The 15,374-nt window shown below is 35.4% G+C and overlaps 1 protein-coding gene and 1 long non-coding RNA gene across 7 annotated transcripts in view; one reads left to right on the top strand and one right to left on the bottom strand.

Moving 5' to 3' along the window:
• The first annotated feature begins 2,822 nt into the window (after positions 1-2,822).
• LOC132640260 (uncharacterized) overlaps positions 2,823-15,374 on the top strand; it is a 35,915-nt gene continuing 23,363 nt past the window's right edge. For 2 of the 6 annotated variants that reach the window (XM_060356779.1, XM_060356780.1), the window contains exons 1-4: positions 2,823-3,043; positions 4,164-4,469; positions 4,573-4,659; positions 4,743-4,805. In XM_060356779.1, the coding sequence (XP_060212762.1) occupies positions 4,193-4,469; positions 4,573-4,659; positions 4,743-4,805 (427 nt within the window). In that variant the 5' untranslated portion in view covers positions 2,823-3,043; positions 4,164-4,192. Of the gene's footprint in view, positions 3,044-4,163; positions 4,470-4,572; positions 4,660-4,742; positions 10,649-15,374 lie in introns of those variants that run through there. The other 4 variants (XM_060356775.1, XM_060356778.1, XM_060356777.1 and 1 more) reach the window with 4 other exon arrangements.
• On the bottom strand, positions 4,464-9,578 carry LOC132640262 (uncharacterized). Its single transcript, XR_009582186.1, has 3 exons — positions 9,481-9,578; positions 7,134-7,188; positions 4,464-4,784 (listed from the first exon to the last, which is right to left on the bottom strand). It is a non-coding gene; the product is annotated as an uncharacterized LOC132640262 (long non-coding RNA).

Below are 15,374 nucleotides of genomic sequence, written 5' to 3' on the forward strand. Positions count from 1 at the left end.
AACTAATATTAAAAAAAAAATTGTGGGCCCCATAATTCTAATATATGTATATATCCGTTCCAATTTAATTAAAAAAAAGGTTGTGGGCCCCATATATATTAAACAACAACTAATATTAAAAAACTAGTGCAAATTAATAATGTAAAAAAAAAAGTGCACCCCATATTAAAAAAATCAAACAATATTCATGTAATTTCCAAAGTATCTCATTAAGTCAATAATGATGGATTCATTGCCACGTGCGTATTCGTAGCAAACACCAATATAATAAAGTTTTAAATACGGAGCACAAACTATAATGTTATATTAATCGTGTTTTGAACATAGTATCCCATATTGACAAAATCAAGCAATATATATATATATATATATATATATATATATATATATATATATATATATAGATATATATAAAGTGAATCCCATATTAAAAAAACAAACAATGTCAAAAAAAAAAGTGCAAAAAACAATTGTGGGCCCCATAATTCTAATATATATATATATATATATATATATGCGTAGAAATAGTGCAAATTAATAATGTCAAAAAAAAAAAGTGCACCCCGTATTAAAAAATCAAACAATATTCATGTAATTTCCAAAGTATCTCATTAAGTCAATAATGATGGATTCATTGCCACGTGCGTATTTGTAGCAAACACTAATATAATAAAGTTTTAAATACGGAGCACAAATTACAATATTATATTAATCGTGTTTTGAACATAGTATCTCATATTGACAAAATCAAGCAATATATATATATAAAAAAAAGTGAATCCCATAGTAAAAAAATAAACAATGTAAAAAAAAAAAGTGCAGACTTTGTATTCGTAGCAAACACTAATATAATAAAGTTTTAGATACGGAGCACAAATTACAATGTTATATCAATCGTGTTTTGAACATAGTATATATATATATATATTATATGCATAAAAATAGTGCAAACTAATAATGTCCAAAAGGGTGGGCCCCATACTAAACAACACCAAGCACTATAAAAAATAAAAATAAAAAAACAAGAAACTATATAAACCATGGGTTTAGACCCATGCTTCGTCGTCCATTGTCCCTTAAAAAAAAGGGTGGGCCCCATACTAAACACGGAGCAATAAAAAAAAGGAAGAAAAACAGTGAAACTCACCATCTCCAAACTCATGGGGAAAAAAAAGTGGACCCTATATTATCAAAATCAAGCAATATAAAAAAAAAAAAAAAAAAGAAGTGAACCCCATATTAAAAAAAATATAATGTTAAAAAAAAAGTGCTGGCTTTGTATTCGTAGCAAACACTAATATAATAAAGTTTTAGATACGGAGCACAAACTACAATGTTATATTAATCGTGTTTTAAACATAGTATATGTATATATATTATATGCATAAAAATAGTACAAACTAATAATGTCAAAAAAAAAAAAAAGTGCATCCCATAAAGGGTGAACCTCATACTAAACAACATCAAGCAATATATATATATATATAAAAAAAAAGGAACCCACCATCTCCAAACTCAATGTAAAAAAAGTGGACCCCATATTAACAAAATCAAGTAATATCAAAAAAAAAAAAAGTGAACCCCATATTAAAAAAAAAAACAATGTAAAAAAAAGTGCAGATTTTGTATTCGTAGTAAACACTAATATACTAAAGTTTTAGATACAGAGTACAAATTACCATATTATATTAATTGTATTTTGAACATAGTATATATATATATATATGTGTGTGTGTGTGTGTGTGTGTGTGTGTGTGTGTGTGGGCGCGCACGCGCATAAAAATAGTGCAAATTAATAATATAAAAAAAAAAGTGCACTCCATATTAAAAAATCAAACAATATTCATGTAATTTCCAAAGTATCTCATTAAGTCAATAATGATGGATTCATTGCCACGTGCATATCAATCCATTAGTGGGAGCAAATGAAATTGCTTTTCTTCAAAAAATTAGGTAGTCAAATCATACAGTTTTTATTTTTTATTTTTTATATTAGCCTGAGATCTAATCTAGATATTAAACTATTGTATTTGTTATTCCGCCATGTCATTTATTTGTTATGTTCACTAAAATAAATATATTAAAATAAGATAGAATTTAATTACTTTTTTATTTTTATTCTTACTCTAATAAATGTGAAAAGAGATTAATGTCGTAAAAAAAAAATATCAAATGGAAATCAAATAATGAATAAGGTAAATTAGTCAAATTATAATTCTAATCGACGTTTTCTTAAAAACCATGCAAAGACAACATGACAAGTAAAATGAGTTAAACCGAGAATATTTACCAAAAATTAAAAAATAGTATTTCTTCGTTTAAATAGAAAATCAATTTCTACTTTGTTTCGTTTTAAACATGTAAAATTAATTTAATAATTTGAATAATAATTATCCAAATCAAAATTTGATAAAAAATAATAAGTATTTTACACCTTTAAATTAATCGAATTAAAATTGAAAGTATCAACTGATGCTTAAATATTGCTATTGTTTTATCTCAAAGAGAGGAAAATAGTTTCCTTTTAAACAAGTCTTCTCTTTTAAAAAATATTAATAAATTTGCCGATTTTGTATTCGTAGCAAACATTAATATAATAAAATTTTAGATACGGAGCACAAACTATAATGTTATATTAATCGTGTTTTAAACATAATATATACTCTCTCTCTCTCTCTATATATACATATATATATATATACAATCAGTATTCAAAGACAACTACATACACATAGATGCATTATAATCTTAAGTGTTGGGCCCGTGCGCACCGTCTAGTTACTAATCTAATAAGAGGGAATAAGCACACACCTGAGCGTCAACATGTGTGCTTCAATTAGAGGGTATTTCAGTCATTGCAGGCTTTTCCCTCTACACCTGCTCTTTCCATCGCTGCACATGTACAAGGCCACTGCTTAGTTTTCTCCATCTTCACCCTCTGCAAAGTGACGCCATCTCCAAACACCTCCCTACTCTCTCTATCTGTCTCCTTTTGTTCTTGGGTTTGCACTTCAGTGGATTTTACAGTTTCTTCTTATCTCAGGTGAGGGTACTGTTACCTTAGCAATTTATTTTGGAATTATACAGGTATTTTCGTTGCTTTGATTTTGATTCCCTAATTGTGCTTTCTGCTATTTGTTTCCTCATTTTTCGGTAATCCTTTTTGTTCGACTGTTTTACCTAAATTTTCTTCTTCTTCTTCTTCTTCTTCTTCTTCTTCTTCTTCTTCTTCTTCTTCTTCTTCTTCTTATCTTGGGTTTATTTTGGGTTTATAGTGATAGAAAACTGCTATATGTAAGAATGGTTTTAGCGAGACAGAGTGGAGTAGTTTGTTTGCAGGCCGGTGAAGTCAAAAGAAGTATAATATGAGAAAAGTAGAAAAAGGAGAAGATGAAGACGACCTGTGTTTTTTTAATTTGTTTCAGTTTTTCATTTCGCAAAGAGAAAAACCATAGATTCATATGAGAACAGATGGGTATGTTTTATTCTTTGCTACAATAACTGATACTGCCTGCTTTCGTGGGTGCAGTTGAATCTGCCTTCTTTGCTTACTACTATTATTATTTAAGAAGATTATTGTTACACTTTCAATTCAATTACTTTTCCTCAGCTTATAAATTTGTTCCGCTGCCTTTTTTTTCCCCCTTAATAAAATCTACTTATACAACTCATCTTCCTCTGGGTTCGACTTCTGACCGGATAAAGAAGGAAAACAGAGTCATTCCGTTGCTGTGAATCAAATATAGAGGTCTTACTCAATAGATATTTAGCCGCTATAGCCAATAAGATGGTTAAATTGGGTACCTTTTAATTTCCCAAAAAATTTGACTTTAAATAATAAATTTCATGACAGCAAAATTTAATGAGAAAATCACTTAAGTACTTGATTAAAATCTATGAACTGTTTTCATGGTTTACCAATAATATATCCTGCTTTCGTGAAAGGTTAAAAAGATAAGTATAAGTTTTACTTAAATTTGAACTTTATGTTAATCGAAAGTAAGTTGAGTATCAGATTTTGGCATTTGATATACCTAACTAACGCTAAAACAGGTAACAATTTTGTTAGTTATATTTCTTTTACTTTGAGTCGTCATCTTCGTTTTTTTTTTTTTTGGGTTAATACTAAAGTACTTTTATGTTCTGAATGATTTCAAATGCAGATATATCGCGGTAATAAGCTTCTGAGGAGATGTCTTCCAAACAAATAAATAAACATCCATGTACAGAAGAGCGAAATTATCAAATGAAACTCGGAAGGCGCAATACTTATATGAAGATAACAGCTGATAAAAAGGAGGTAATGTTACTGCAACGACGCACCAACGAACTGCAGCTACAAAAAAGCAATCCTCCCATAGAACCAGTTGTTGACTGCGCAGTTGAAAGAACAAGGCTTCATTGTGATCCTACATCATCAAAACAAACTGCTCTTGCTATAAGAGAGCCTTCTCTTGCTAATATCCAAGGTTGAAATGATGAATTGCTTCTTCTTCACTTCTGCTAATGTCAAAATACAATGATCTACCTTCGTACTAACTTAATGTGGAGCGTGTTTGACATTCTGTGCAGAACACGCCTGCTATGAAGTCAATACATTATCGAGGTCTTCTGACAAAGGAAAAAATATATTCCAGCCTTTTTGTGTATTTGAAAAAGGTCAGCCCATAACCTGTACCTTCTACTTTGTTACTGCATCATGTTCTAGCTAGACATTTAAATTATGCCCATCTATGCTTCAGGCTCAACATCCAACGCATCTACGGGACAACAAAATGTCACCCCTGAAATTGTTACAAACAAAGGTTAGTATTTACGTAAGAATAATTTTATTCATCATTTTAAAGCATATCGGAAAAATATTGAAAATCTATCGACTTATGCATGCTTAAAAGATGTTCCAAACTGCAAATTTTGCAATGCAAAAAAGTTTCAATATGAATCAGTTGGATTCTGTTGTAGCAATGGGTCAGTTAAGTTAGTTTCATACCAATTGCCTAATGACTTATTAGATCTGTATACTGGAAATATTGTAGAATCTATGCACTTCCGAACGTACATTAGAACATATAATAATATGTTTGCGTTCACCTCACTTGGTGTAACCTATGATAAAGCTTTAGCGAGGAGATACCATGGTATATATACATTTCAAGTTCAGGGCCAAATGTATCATGTTATACCCGATTTACTTCCTTCCGGTGAAAAAGCAAAGAATCTGCAATTGTACTTTTATGATAATGAAAGTGAACTAGCTAACAGGATGGCATGTTCAACGCATATCAATGAATCAGTTATCAAGAAACTTATGAATGTAATCCCTATTCCATCTTCGTGAAATCCTTGATAAGCATTCCAAAAATATCTGATTTTTACATCACACTTAAATGTGATTCAGGTTTAGATCAACGTGTGTATAATCTACCATCTGCATCTGAGGTAGTTGGAATATGGGCTCAATATAATTTTGCTGATACTATATCAGCCCCACCAAAATTTAAAGGCAGGTTCTACAAAGTGGTTGTGAGACCGACTTTGTTGTACAGGGCAGAATACTGGGCAATCAAGAGCTCTCACGTCCAAAAGATAAAAGTTGCGGAAATGAGAATGTTGCGATAGATGTGTGGGCACACCAGACGAGATAGGATTAGAAATGAAGATATCCGGGATAAGGTTGGAGTAGCATCAGTGGAGGACAAGATGAGGAAAACGAGACTGAGATGGTTTGGGCATGTGAGGAGGAGAGGCATAGATGCCCCGGTGCGGAGGTGTGAGAGGTTAGCTATGGATGGTTTAAGAAGAGGTAGGGGTAGGTCGAAAAAATATTGGGGAGAGGTGCTGAGACAGGACATGGCGCTGTTTCAACTTACCGAGGACAAGACCTTAGATAGGAGGTTATGGAGGACTCAGATTAGGGTAAAAGCCTAGTAGGTAGTCGCTGTTTCGATCTATAGTCTATCGTCCTTTGATTCTTGCTACTATATGTTGTTTCTTGTATTTCGATTATCTTATTTATCTGTGGTAGCTATTGTTTTTTTTTTCCAGACTGCTCTATCTTGGCTTATTCGCTTTCTTTAGTTTCATTTGCATTCTGCTTTGAACTGCTTGTGCTTATATAACCTTTCTCATTGTGTTTTCTCTTGAGCCGAGGGTCTTTCGGAAACAACCTCCCTATCTTCCGAGATAGGGGTAATGTCTGCGTACACTTTACCCTCCCCAGACCTCACATTGTGGGATTTCACTAGGTATGTTGTTGTTGTTGTTGTTGTTGTTGTTATTGTTGCTGTTATGATCCCTTACAGTACCCGTTATTATTTCCATATGGTCAAAATGGATGGCATTGTGGTATAAAAAAAATTAGACAAAGAAATCAATCTTATTGTGAACATGAAGAATTACCAAGTGCCAAAAACATGTGCTCTATTGATGGAGTTCTTGATGTGGAAGCTTAGAACTTTGGAAAGGGAAAACGAAAAAGAGATATGGTTTCTTGCCGTAAGTATTACTGTTATAAAATTCAGATAAGAGAGAATGAGGAAAACAGAGTGTTACACTGTGGAAGATTATTTCAGCAATTCATAGTAGATGTGTTTATAAAGCTTGAAACACAGAGGCTAGATTTCTTTTCACTTAATTAAGACTTGTTTCGAATGGATATGTTACAAGGAATTATCGATTTTTTGAGAATTGGTGAAACAGAGGCTTCCAAGATTGGAAAAAAATCATTCCTCCCTGTTTCTTTCATAGGAGGGCCAAGAGATATGTGTCGCCGGTATATGGATGCTATCGCATTAGTGCAACGTTTTGGAAAACATGATCTTTTTTTTACTATGACATGTAATTCGTCTTGGCCAGAAATAAAACGCCATATGTTATCAACCGATGAAACTCAAAATAGACCTGATTTAGTATCGCGGGTATTCAAAGCAAAGGTAGAAGAACTGAAAGCAGATATTTTGAAAAGCAAGATATTTGGGAAAGTTGCAGCTTTTATGTACACTATAGAATTTCAAAAACGTGGTCTTTCGCATAGTCATTTTCTTATTATACTTGCCAATGAATACAAATTATTGACACCTGAATTATACGATAAATTTGTTTGTGCTGAGTTACATGATTCTAACGAACAGTACCTTTATTCGTGTGTCCTTCAACATATGATGCACGGTCCATGCGGTGATATAAATCCTACAAATTCATGTATGGGGAAAAAGGGGGTTTTTAAATTCCAATATCCAAAAGAGTTTGCTGAACAAACATCAAAAGGTGCGAATTCGTATCCCGTTTATAAGAGACGCAATACAGGAAAAGCTGTATATATGAGAAAACATCTTATGGATAATTCGTGGGTTGTCCCATACAACCCATATTTGCTTTGTAAGTTTGATTGTCATATGAATGTTGAGGTCTGTTCAGATATTAAAGTTGTCAAATACATATACAAATATATTTGTAAAGGCCATGATAAAATCGCATTTTCTGTGCATAACAACGCAGAAATAGACGAAATAAAAGAATATCGATCGGCTAGATGGGTTTCACCGCCGGAAGCGGCATGGCGATTATTTGGTTTTCCTATTAGTGAAATGACTCCAAGTGTTTATCATCTTCAGTTGCATTTAAAAGGACAACAATTTGTTTCTTTTAAAAGTACTGAAAGCGTGCACGGAATCTTAAATAATCCAATGATAAAAAAGACAATGTTAGACTGAATTTTTTGCTATGAATACCTTCAAGTTTGTTGGTGTCTGTCAGTTTGTTAGGTTGTTTACTATTCTGGTTGTTTTGGTTTCTACAGATAACACTCTAGTTAATAAGATCCCACTTTCCGAAAAAAAAAACATACAAAGCAATCCACTGATTTGCATTGTCAAAAATGCAATTCAATTACAAAACTAGTTACTTCGAAATGAATAAATTATGATACATTTCAATTTAACCAAACACACACAGTAAGCACTATTACATTTCAATTTGTTAGGTTGTTTACTATACTGGTTGTTTTGGTTTCTAAAGAAAACACTCTAGTAAATAAGATCCCTCTCTACCGAAAAAAATCATACAAAACAATCCACCGATTTGCATTGATAGGAATGCAATTCGATTACAAAACTAGTTTCTTCGAAATGAATAAATTATGATACATTTCAATTTAACCAAACACACACAGTAAGCACTATTACATTTCAATTTGTTAGGTTGTTTACTATACTGGTTGTTTTGGTTTCTACAGATACTCTAGTTAGTAAGATCCCTTTTTATCGAAAAAAATCATACACAACAATCCACTGATCTGCATTGTTAAAAATGCAATTCGATTACAAAACTAGTTTCTTCGAAATGAATAAATTATGATACATTTCAATTTAACCAAACACACACAGTAAGCACTATTACATTTCAATTTGTTAGGTTATTTACTATACTGGTTGTTTTGGTTTCTACAGATACTCTAGTTAGTAAGATCCCTCTTTACCGAAAAAAATCATACACAACAATCCACTGATCTGCATTGTTAAAAATGCAATTCGATTACAAAAATAGTTTCTTCGAAATGAATAAATTATGATACATTTCAGTTTAACCAAACACACAAAGTAAGCAATATTACAACTCTAACCATCGATCAAGCCTAAAAACTCAAACAAAGTAAACCTATAGTCGAATATCCTCTTATATGCATTTTAATACACAAAATAATCCACTAATTTGAATTTTCAAAGAGAGTATTCGATTACCAAACTAGAATATTAGAAATGAATAATTATTGTACATCTCAATTTAACATAACACACAAAATAAGCATTATTACAACACGGATTAAATCTAAGAACAAATCAGAGAGTAAACATTTGACAGAAAGGAAATAAAAAACCTAATCTGTTCGAATGAGGAAAAGGACGAAGGAAAACAAAATCGGATCTAGATCTACACTGAGTAAAACGGCAAGAACAATATATTGAGCGAAATCATAAGAAACAATATGTGCAAACATAATGTGGAAATGAAGGAAGAAAAAAAATCAGATCTAGAACTACACTAATCGACAAACAGGAAAATAACAAGAACAATATATTGAGCAAACTCATAAGAAACAATAAATGGAAACAAAACGTGGAATTGGAGGAAGAAACAAAACCAGATCTAGAACTACACTATTCAATAAAGAGGGAAATAACAAGAAAAATACATTGAGCAAAATCATAAGAAACAATAAATGGAAACAAAATGTGGAAATGGAAGAAACAAAACCAGATCTAGAACTACATTATTCGATAAAGAGGGAAATAACAAGAAAAATACATTGAGCAAAATCATAAGAAACAATAAATGGAAACAAAATGTGGAAATGGAAGAAACAAAACAAGATCTAGAACTACACTATTCGATAAAGAGGGAAATAACAAGAAAAATATATTAAGCAAAATCATAAGAAACAATAAATGGAAACAAAATGTGGAAATGAAGGAAGAACAAAACCTGATTTAGGTTTGACTAAGAGCGAAATCAGAAGAAAAGATATATTGAAAAGCTGAAAAAGAGGGAGACAAATATTTTACTAGCGAAATCAAATGTACTGCCCAAATATTATACGAAAGAGTCTCAACCGGGTCATTACCGGAACCCGAATCAGCTTTAATTGTAAGCCAATTAGTTACCGCTACTAGTTACTCTCAACATATGGGCTTGGGCCACAGCTTTAAGAGCTGCTTGGACAAGGTTCGATGTCACGCCCCGAACCTAGGCCTGGACGTAACACGGCACCCGGTGCCTGACTGCATGTGACCGAGCGAACTAACTGACTGGCTGAATCAACATGTGATACCAAAACATAACTAATTTATAAAATAAAACTAACACATGCTGATTAACTAAACGTTTGACTGAAATATCATAATGCGGAAATACTTAGACAATCTGAACGTATCTGACAGTAGCCAACATGGCTAAACCAAAACAACTGAACGACTGAGTATAACTGTCTACAAGGCTAACATAACAAATATCTGACTATCTGAACTGTGTCTATGAAGCCTCTAATGAATACAAAAAGGTAATTGTTTAGAAAGTTGTGAGAACTGCATGAGTGATATCGCCCCGAAGGAAACTGGGGCTCACCACAGTAGCTGATACGAACACTCCTAAGTAGCTGGATAGTCAACCTGTATGTCATTACCTACATCGCGAGATGCAGGCCCCCAAACTATAAAAAGGGACATCAATACATTTGAATTATACTGGTATGTAAAGCAACTGAAGCAATAAAATACTGGAACTGAAACTGAACTAAACAGGAAAGCAAAAAGCTGAAGTACTCCCTGTTCTGGATGAAGAATCACCTGTAAAACTGTAAATATACTGTGGCCTAGGGCCTAAATAATGTGCACAAAAAACTGTGGCCTCAGGCCCAAGGAATATGTATGCATAAACTGTGGCCTAGGGCCCAAAAATACAGATACAAGTGTTCAACATTAACAATTTACAAGACTGAGACTGGCTATAGCTGATGGCATGATAACTGTTTCTGATTATGGGACTCATGCAAATAACTGGTTATCCACTGATTGAGACTCATGTGATAACAATGCATAAGTCTATAAAGACTACGTGTTGAGTTCATGATGTTCAAAGTGACAACCATGAACGAATTCTGTAACTGCAACCCTAGAAGATAACAGTTCTATATCATATCATCAAACTAGAGCTAAACTATATTCTGAGTCAAATTGCTGACAAGTATGAAGAATGAGGCGTAGGGAGAATCATGAATATTCCCTAACGTAGATAGTTAGGCTCACATACCTTAATTCCAGCCTTTGAGCGTAATACAATGTTCGTCAACCCTTTCAACTTTGATCTATATCAATACAAGTCAAAGGGATTTTATATTAGCAATAATATTCATGCTTTGGTTATCTAAGCATTTTATCAAACACTTAGTGGGCATAAAGCTCCACAATCTCCATTAATGGTGTTTCTTCACCCAATTCCCATTCTATTACTTCTAGGTGATTCTACAATCTCAATTAGATGTAATTAACATCATTCTCCATCACCCATATCATTAAACAATCTCAAGTCAACAATTCAAAACCCTACTATAGTTCGTGTAATTCTCTTTACTAAACCATTTACTATTCTCCCAAGAACTCATCAATTCACTATTATGAATGATTAGAGTGTAGAAACATTACCTTTTTGACGTTCAATCCTCTTGATTCTAGGGTTTCCACGCCCAACAATAATGTTCCACTCACAACTCTATTGATTAGAAGGGCTTACTCAAGTTAGAAAGAGATTAGGGACTTGAATTCAACCTAGAATCATGATAAAACTTACCTTGTAGGGTTCTTGAGGCTTGGGACTTGTTCTCCCTGACTTTAAGGGTAATTTTTCGTGACTAGGGGTGTTACGAAAATAAACCCAAGGTTAAATATAACTTAAAACGCGAAATCTCGACTTTTAACCCGAAACCCGACCTGGTACGCGATGGGTCCGCGACGTACGTGCATCGCACGACATTCTGCAGGTCGATACTCAGAGTTGTGCGATCGGCCCATGACGCGGGGCCATCGCACGCGCCCTGAAAAGCGACGTGTGTTGGTTCTATGCAGTGTTTGGTAAAATGGTCATAACTTCTTGTACAGAGCTCTGTTTGGGCTCCACAATATACCGTTGGAAATCTATTTCAAAGAGCTACAACTTTTGCAACAAAGAATGATTTTCTTGCTCCAACAATTGTACCACGTTGAAGAGGACCATTGAATTAGTAGGAATACATGAAGAAACTAATTTTTTGGACAAGATTTCATGGGGGTGATTTCCCCCCACCTTGGCCGAATGGCCTTATAGTTTCTCCTTTTTTTTTTTTTTTTTTTTTTTTTTTTTTTTTTTTTTTTGTCTTGAATTAAAATATGAACTCATGTATATAAATATAATTCCTCAAGCATGTGAGAGGCATATGCCCCTCTCTCCATTTCTCTAGATTTTTCTTCCTTCTTTTCTTGAAATTTCCTTAAAAATAAAAGATGAATTATTTGTCTTACCATGTACACTTTAGTCTATATATTTCCATCACATGGCCAATATGCCCCTTTGTGGAACCTTCATGAACCCCTTTTGTGAAATTCCCGTTTTGCCCCTCGACTTTCCTCAATATTACCATTTCGCCCCTAGCCTTCCACATTATTTCCATGACCCCTTTTGTGAATTTCTATTTTTACCCTCAACCTTTCTCAATATTTCCATACAATAATATTCATAAATAATATTCATAACCAACTTGTACATTAAAATAAGTTTGGAAGATGGTCATTCCCTTAACTTTGCCACGACTACCTTGAAATATCCGAACGTATAAAATACGGGATATACTTTCAACTCCTTTAACTCTGTTGGGGCCATCCTACGGCGGAACAGATATCGGCTTAGTGCTGGGAAATAAATCAATTCCAAAGTCAATTTTCCTATCGGGAGGGACTCCGGGTAGGTCATCTGGAAAGACTTCTGGAAATTCACTGACAACTGGTACTGGCTGAAGAGCTGGAGTCTGGGCATCTGCATCCCTGACTCGAACTAAGTGGTAAATATACCCTTTGGAGATCATCTTTCTAGCTCTAAGGTAGGAAATAAATCTACCCCTAGGTGCTACTGAATTACCTTTCTAGTCTATAAGTTCATCGGGAAAATCAAATGTCACAGTTTTGGTTCTACAACCCACAGAGGCATAACAGGACTCTAACCAATCCATACCCATAATTACGCCAAAATCTACCATCTCCAATTTTATTAAGTCTGCTATGGTGCTGCGGTGGTAGATTAACACTGGACAACCCCTATAGATACGTCTAGCTATAACTTATTCCCCAACCGGTGTGGATACTTCGAAAGGTTCATGCAACTTTTCGGGTTCTATCCCAAATTTCTTAGCAATATATGGGGTTACATAAGATAGAGTGGATCCTGGGTCCATAAGAGCAAATACATCGAAGGTGAAGACTGTTAGCATACCTGTGACAACATCTCCACGAGCCTCTGTATCCTGGCGACCTGACAGTGCATACAGACGATTCTGACCACCGCCCGTATTACCGGACTTTGCTGCTCCGTGCCCCTACTGGGCTTCGGAATTTTGGGGAGCTGCTGAATTTGTGGACTGAGCTACATTACTGTTACCTCCGGTATTCTGTCTTGCGGACGGACGCAGAAAATGACCCGGCTGACCACACCTAAAACAACCATCCATGCCCGAACGACATACTCCTGAATGTCTCTTACCACAAGTGTTGCAAGTAGGGTGTTGGAAACCACGGTCGGTCACGCTGGTTTGTGAATGTGAGCCTGCCGTTCCGAAGTTCCGGCCTTTCTGGTTAAACTTAGACCTCTGAAATGGAGCACTAGCTGTAGAGGGAGCAGGTCTTGATGACCTATTCTTAAAAAACTGACGGTTGCCATCACCCTGAGATCCTCCATGACTGAAATTACCAGCAGACTTAGCCCTATTGCTAAACTCTCTATCTTTTTGCTTCTGCAGGGCTTCTTCTTCCTTCATTCTTGTCTCGTTACCTTGCACGAATGCCAGTATCTTGGAAATAGTCACCTTGTCATTCTGAGCAGCTGTGTTGGCATGCCTGTGCAACTCGGGTTTAAGCCCAAGTACAAATCTTCACGGCTCTCATATCAGGAACCATGTGAGGGGTATGTCTGGACAATGACACGAACTTGAGGTAATAGTCCTGAACAGTCATGTCCTTTTGCCTTAGATTCTCAAACTCTATAGCCTTGGCTTCTCTAACCTCAATTGGCATGAAATGCTCAATAAAAGCGTTTGCAAATTCGTCCCAAGTAGCAGAAGGTGCATCCTCCCCTCGGGACTGTTCCCATGTCTCATACCAAATATGGGCCACATCTTGCAGCTGGAAAGCTCCGAGTTCTGTTGCCTCTGTATCAGTAGCATGCATCACACGAAATATTTTCTGGAGTCCATCAATGAAGTTCTGGGGGTCTTCCTCCTTCTTTGACACTGTGAACACTGGCGGCTTCATCCGCATAAACTCCTGAGTCCTAGAACTGTTTGACCCACTACTAGCACCTGAGATAGGGGTCGTTTCCTGTCGCTGGGCCTGATTTGCCAAAATTTGAGTGAGCAGCTGAATAACTCCTCTAACATCTGCATCCGAAGTATTGGGAGGCGTAGCAGCGGCATTAGCTGTGGCGGCTGCCTGGGCCTGAGTGCCGCCTTCTATTGCTGCGTCAATGGTAGCCCTCTGGCTAGTAGCTGTATTTTTCTTGTTGTACTTCCTTTTTGGAGCCATTTCTGAAATACGTAATTCGCACGAGTTAGAAGAATTCCTAAAAGCATTACTCTATTTGCATGAACTAGAGTATGAAAGAAGTGAAACAAATCCTGAATGTCTTGGTGGTCAACTGTTTATATGTGTGGGGCCCTCACACATATAAAAGAGACCCCACTGGACACGGCTTCATAGACTCCCTAAGACACTTGAACCTAGCGCTCTGATACCAAGCTTTGTCACGCCCCGAACCTGGGCCTGGACATAACACGGCACCCGGTGCCTAACTGCATGTGATCGAGCGAACCAACTAGCTGGCTGAATCAACATGTGATACCAAAACATAACTAATTTATAAAATAAAACTAACACATGCTGATTAACTAAACGTCTGACTGAAATATCATAATGCGGAAATACTTAGACAATCTGAACATATCTGACAGTAGCCAACATGGCTAAACCAAAACAACTGAACGACTGAGTATAACTGTCTACAAGGCTAACATAACAAATATCTGACTGTCTGAACTGTGTCTATGAAGCCTCTAATGAATACAAAAAGGTAATTGTCTAGAAAGCTGTGAGAACTGCATGACTGATATCGCCCCGAAGGAAACTGGGGCTCACCACAGTAGCTGATATGAACACTCCTAAGTAGCTGGATCGTCAACCTGTATGTCGTTACTTGCATCGCGAGATGCAGGCCCCCAAGCAATAAAAAGGGAAATCAGTACATTTGAATTGTACTGATATGTAAAGCAACTGAAGCAATAAATTACTGGAACTGAAACTGAAACTGAACTAAACAGGAAAGCAAGAAGTTGAAGTACTCCCTGTTCTGGATGAAGAATCACCTGTAAAACTGTAAATATACTGTGGCCTAGGGCCCAAATAATGTGCACAAAAACTGTGGCCTCAGGCCCAAGCAATACATATGCATAAACTGTGGCCTAGGGCCAAAAAAATACAGATACAGGTGTTCAACATTAACAATTTATAAGACTGAGACTGGCTATAGCTGATAGCATGATAATGGTTTCTGATTATGGGACTCATGCAAATAACGAGTTATAAATT

Source organism: Lycium barbarum, chromosome 5, assembly GCF_019175385.1.
Source record: "Lycium barbarum isolate Lr01 chromosome 5, ASM1917538v2, whole genome shotgun sequence".
Taxonomy (NCBI): Eukaryota; Viridiplantae; Streptophyta; class Magnoliopsida; order Solanales; family Solanaceae; genus Lycium; species Lycium barbarum.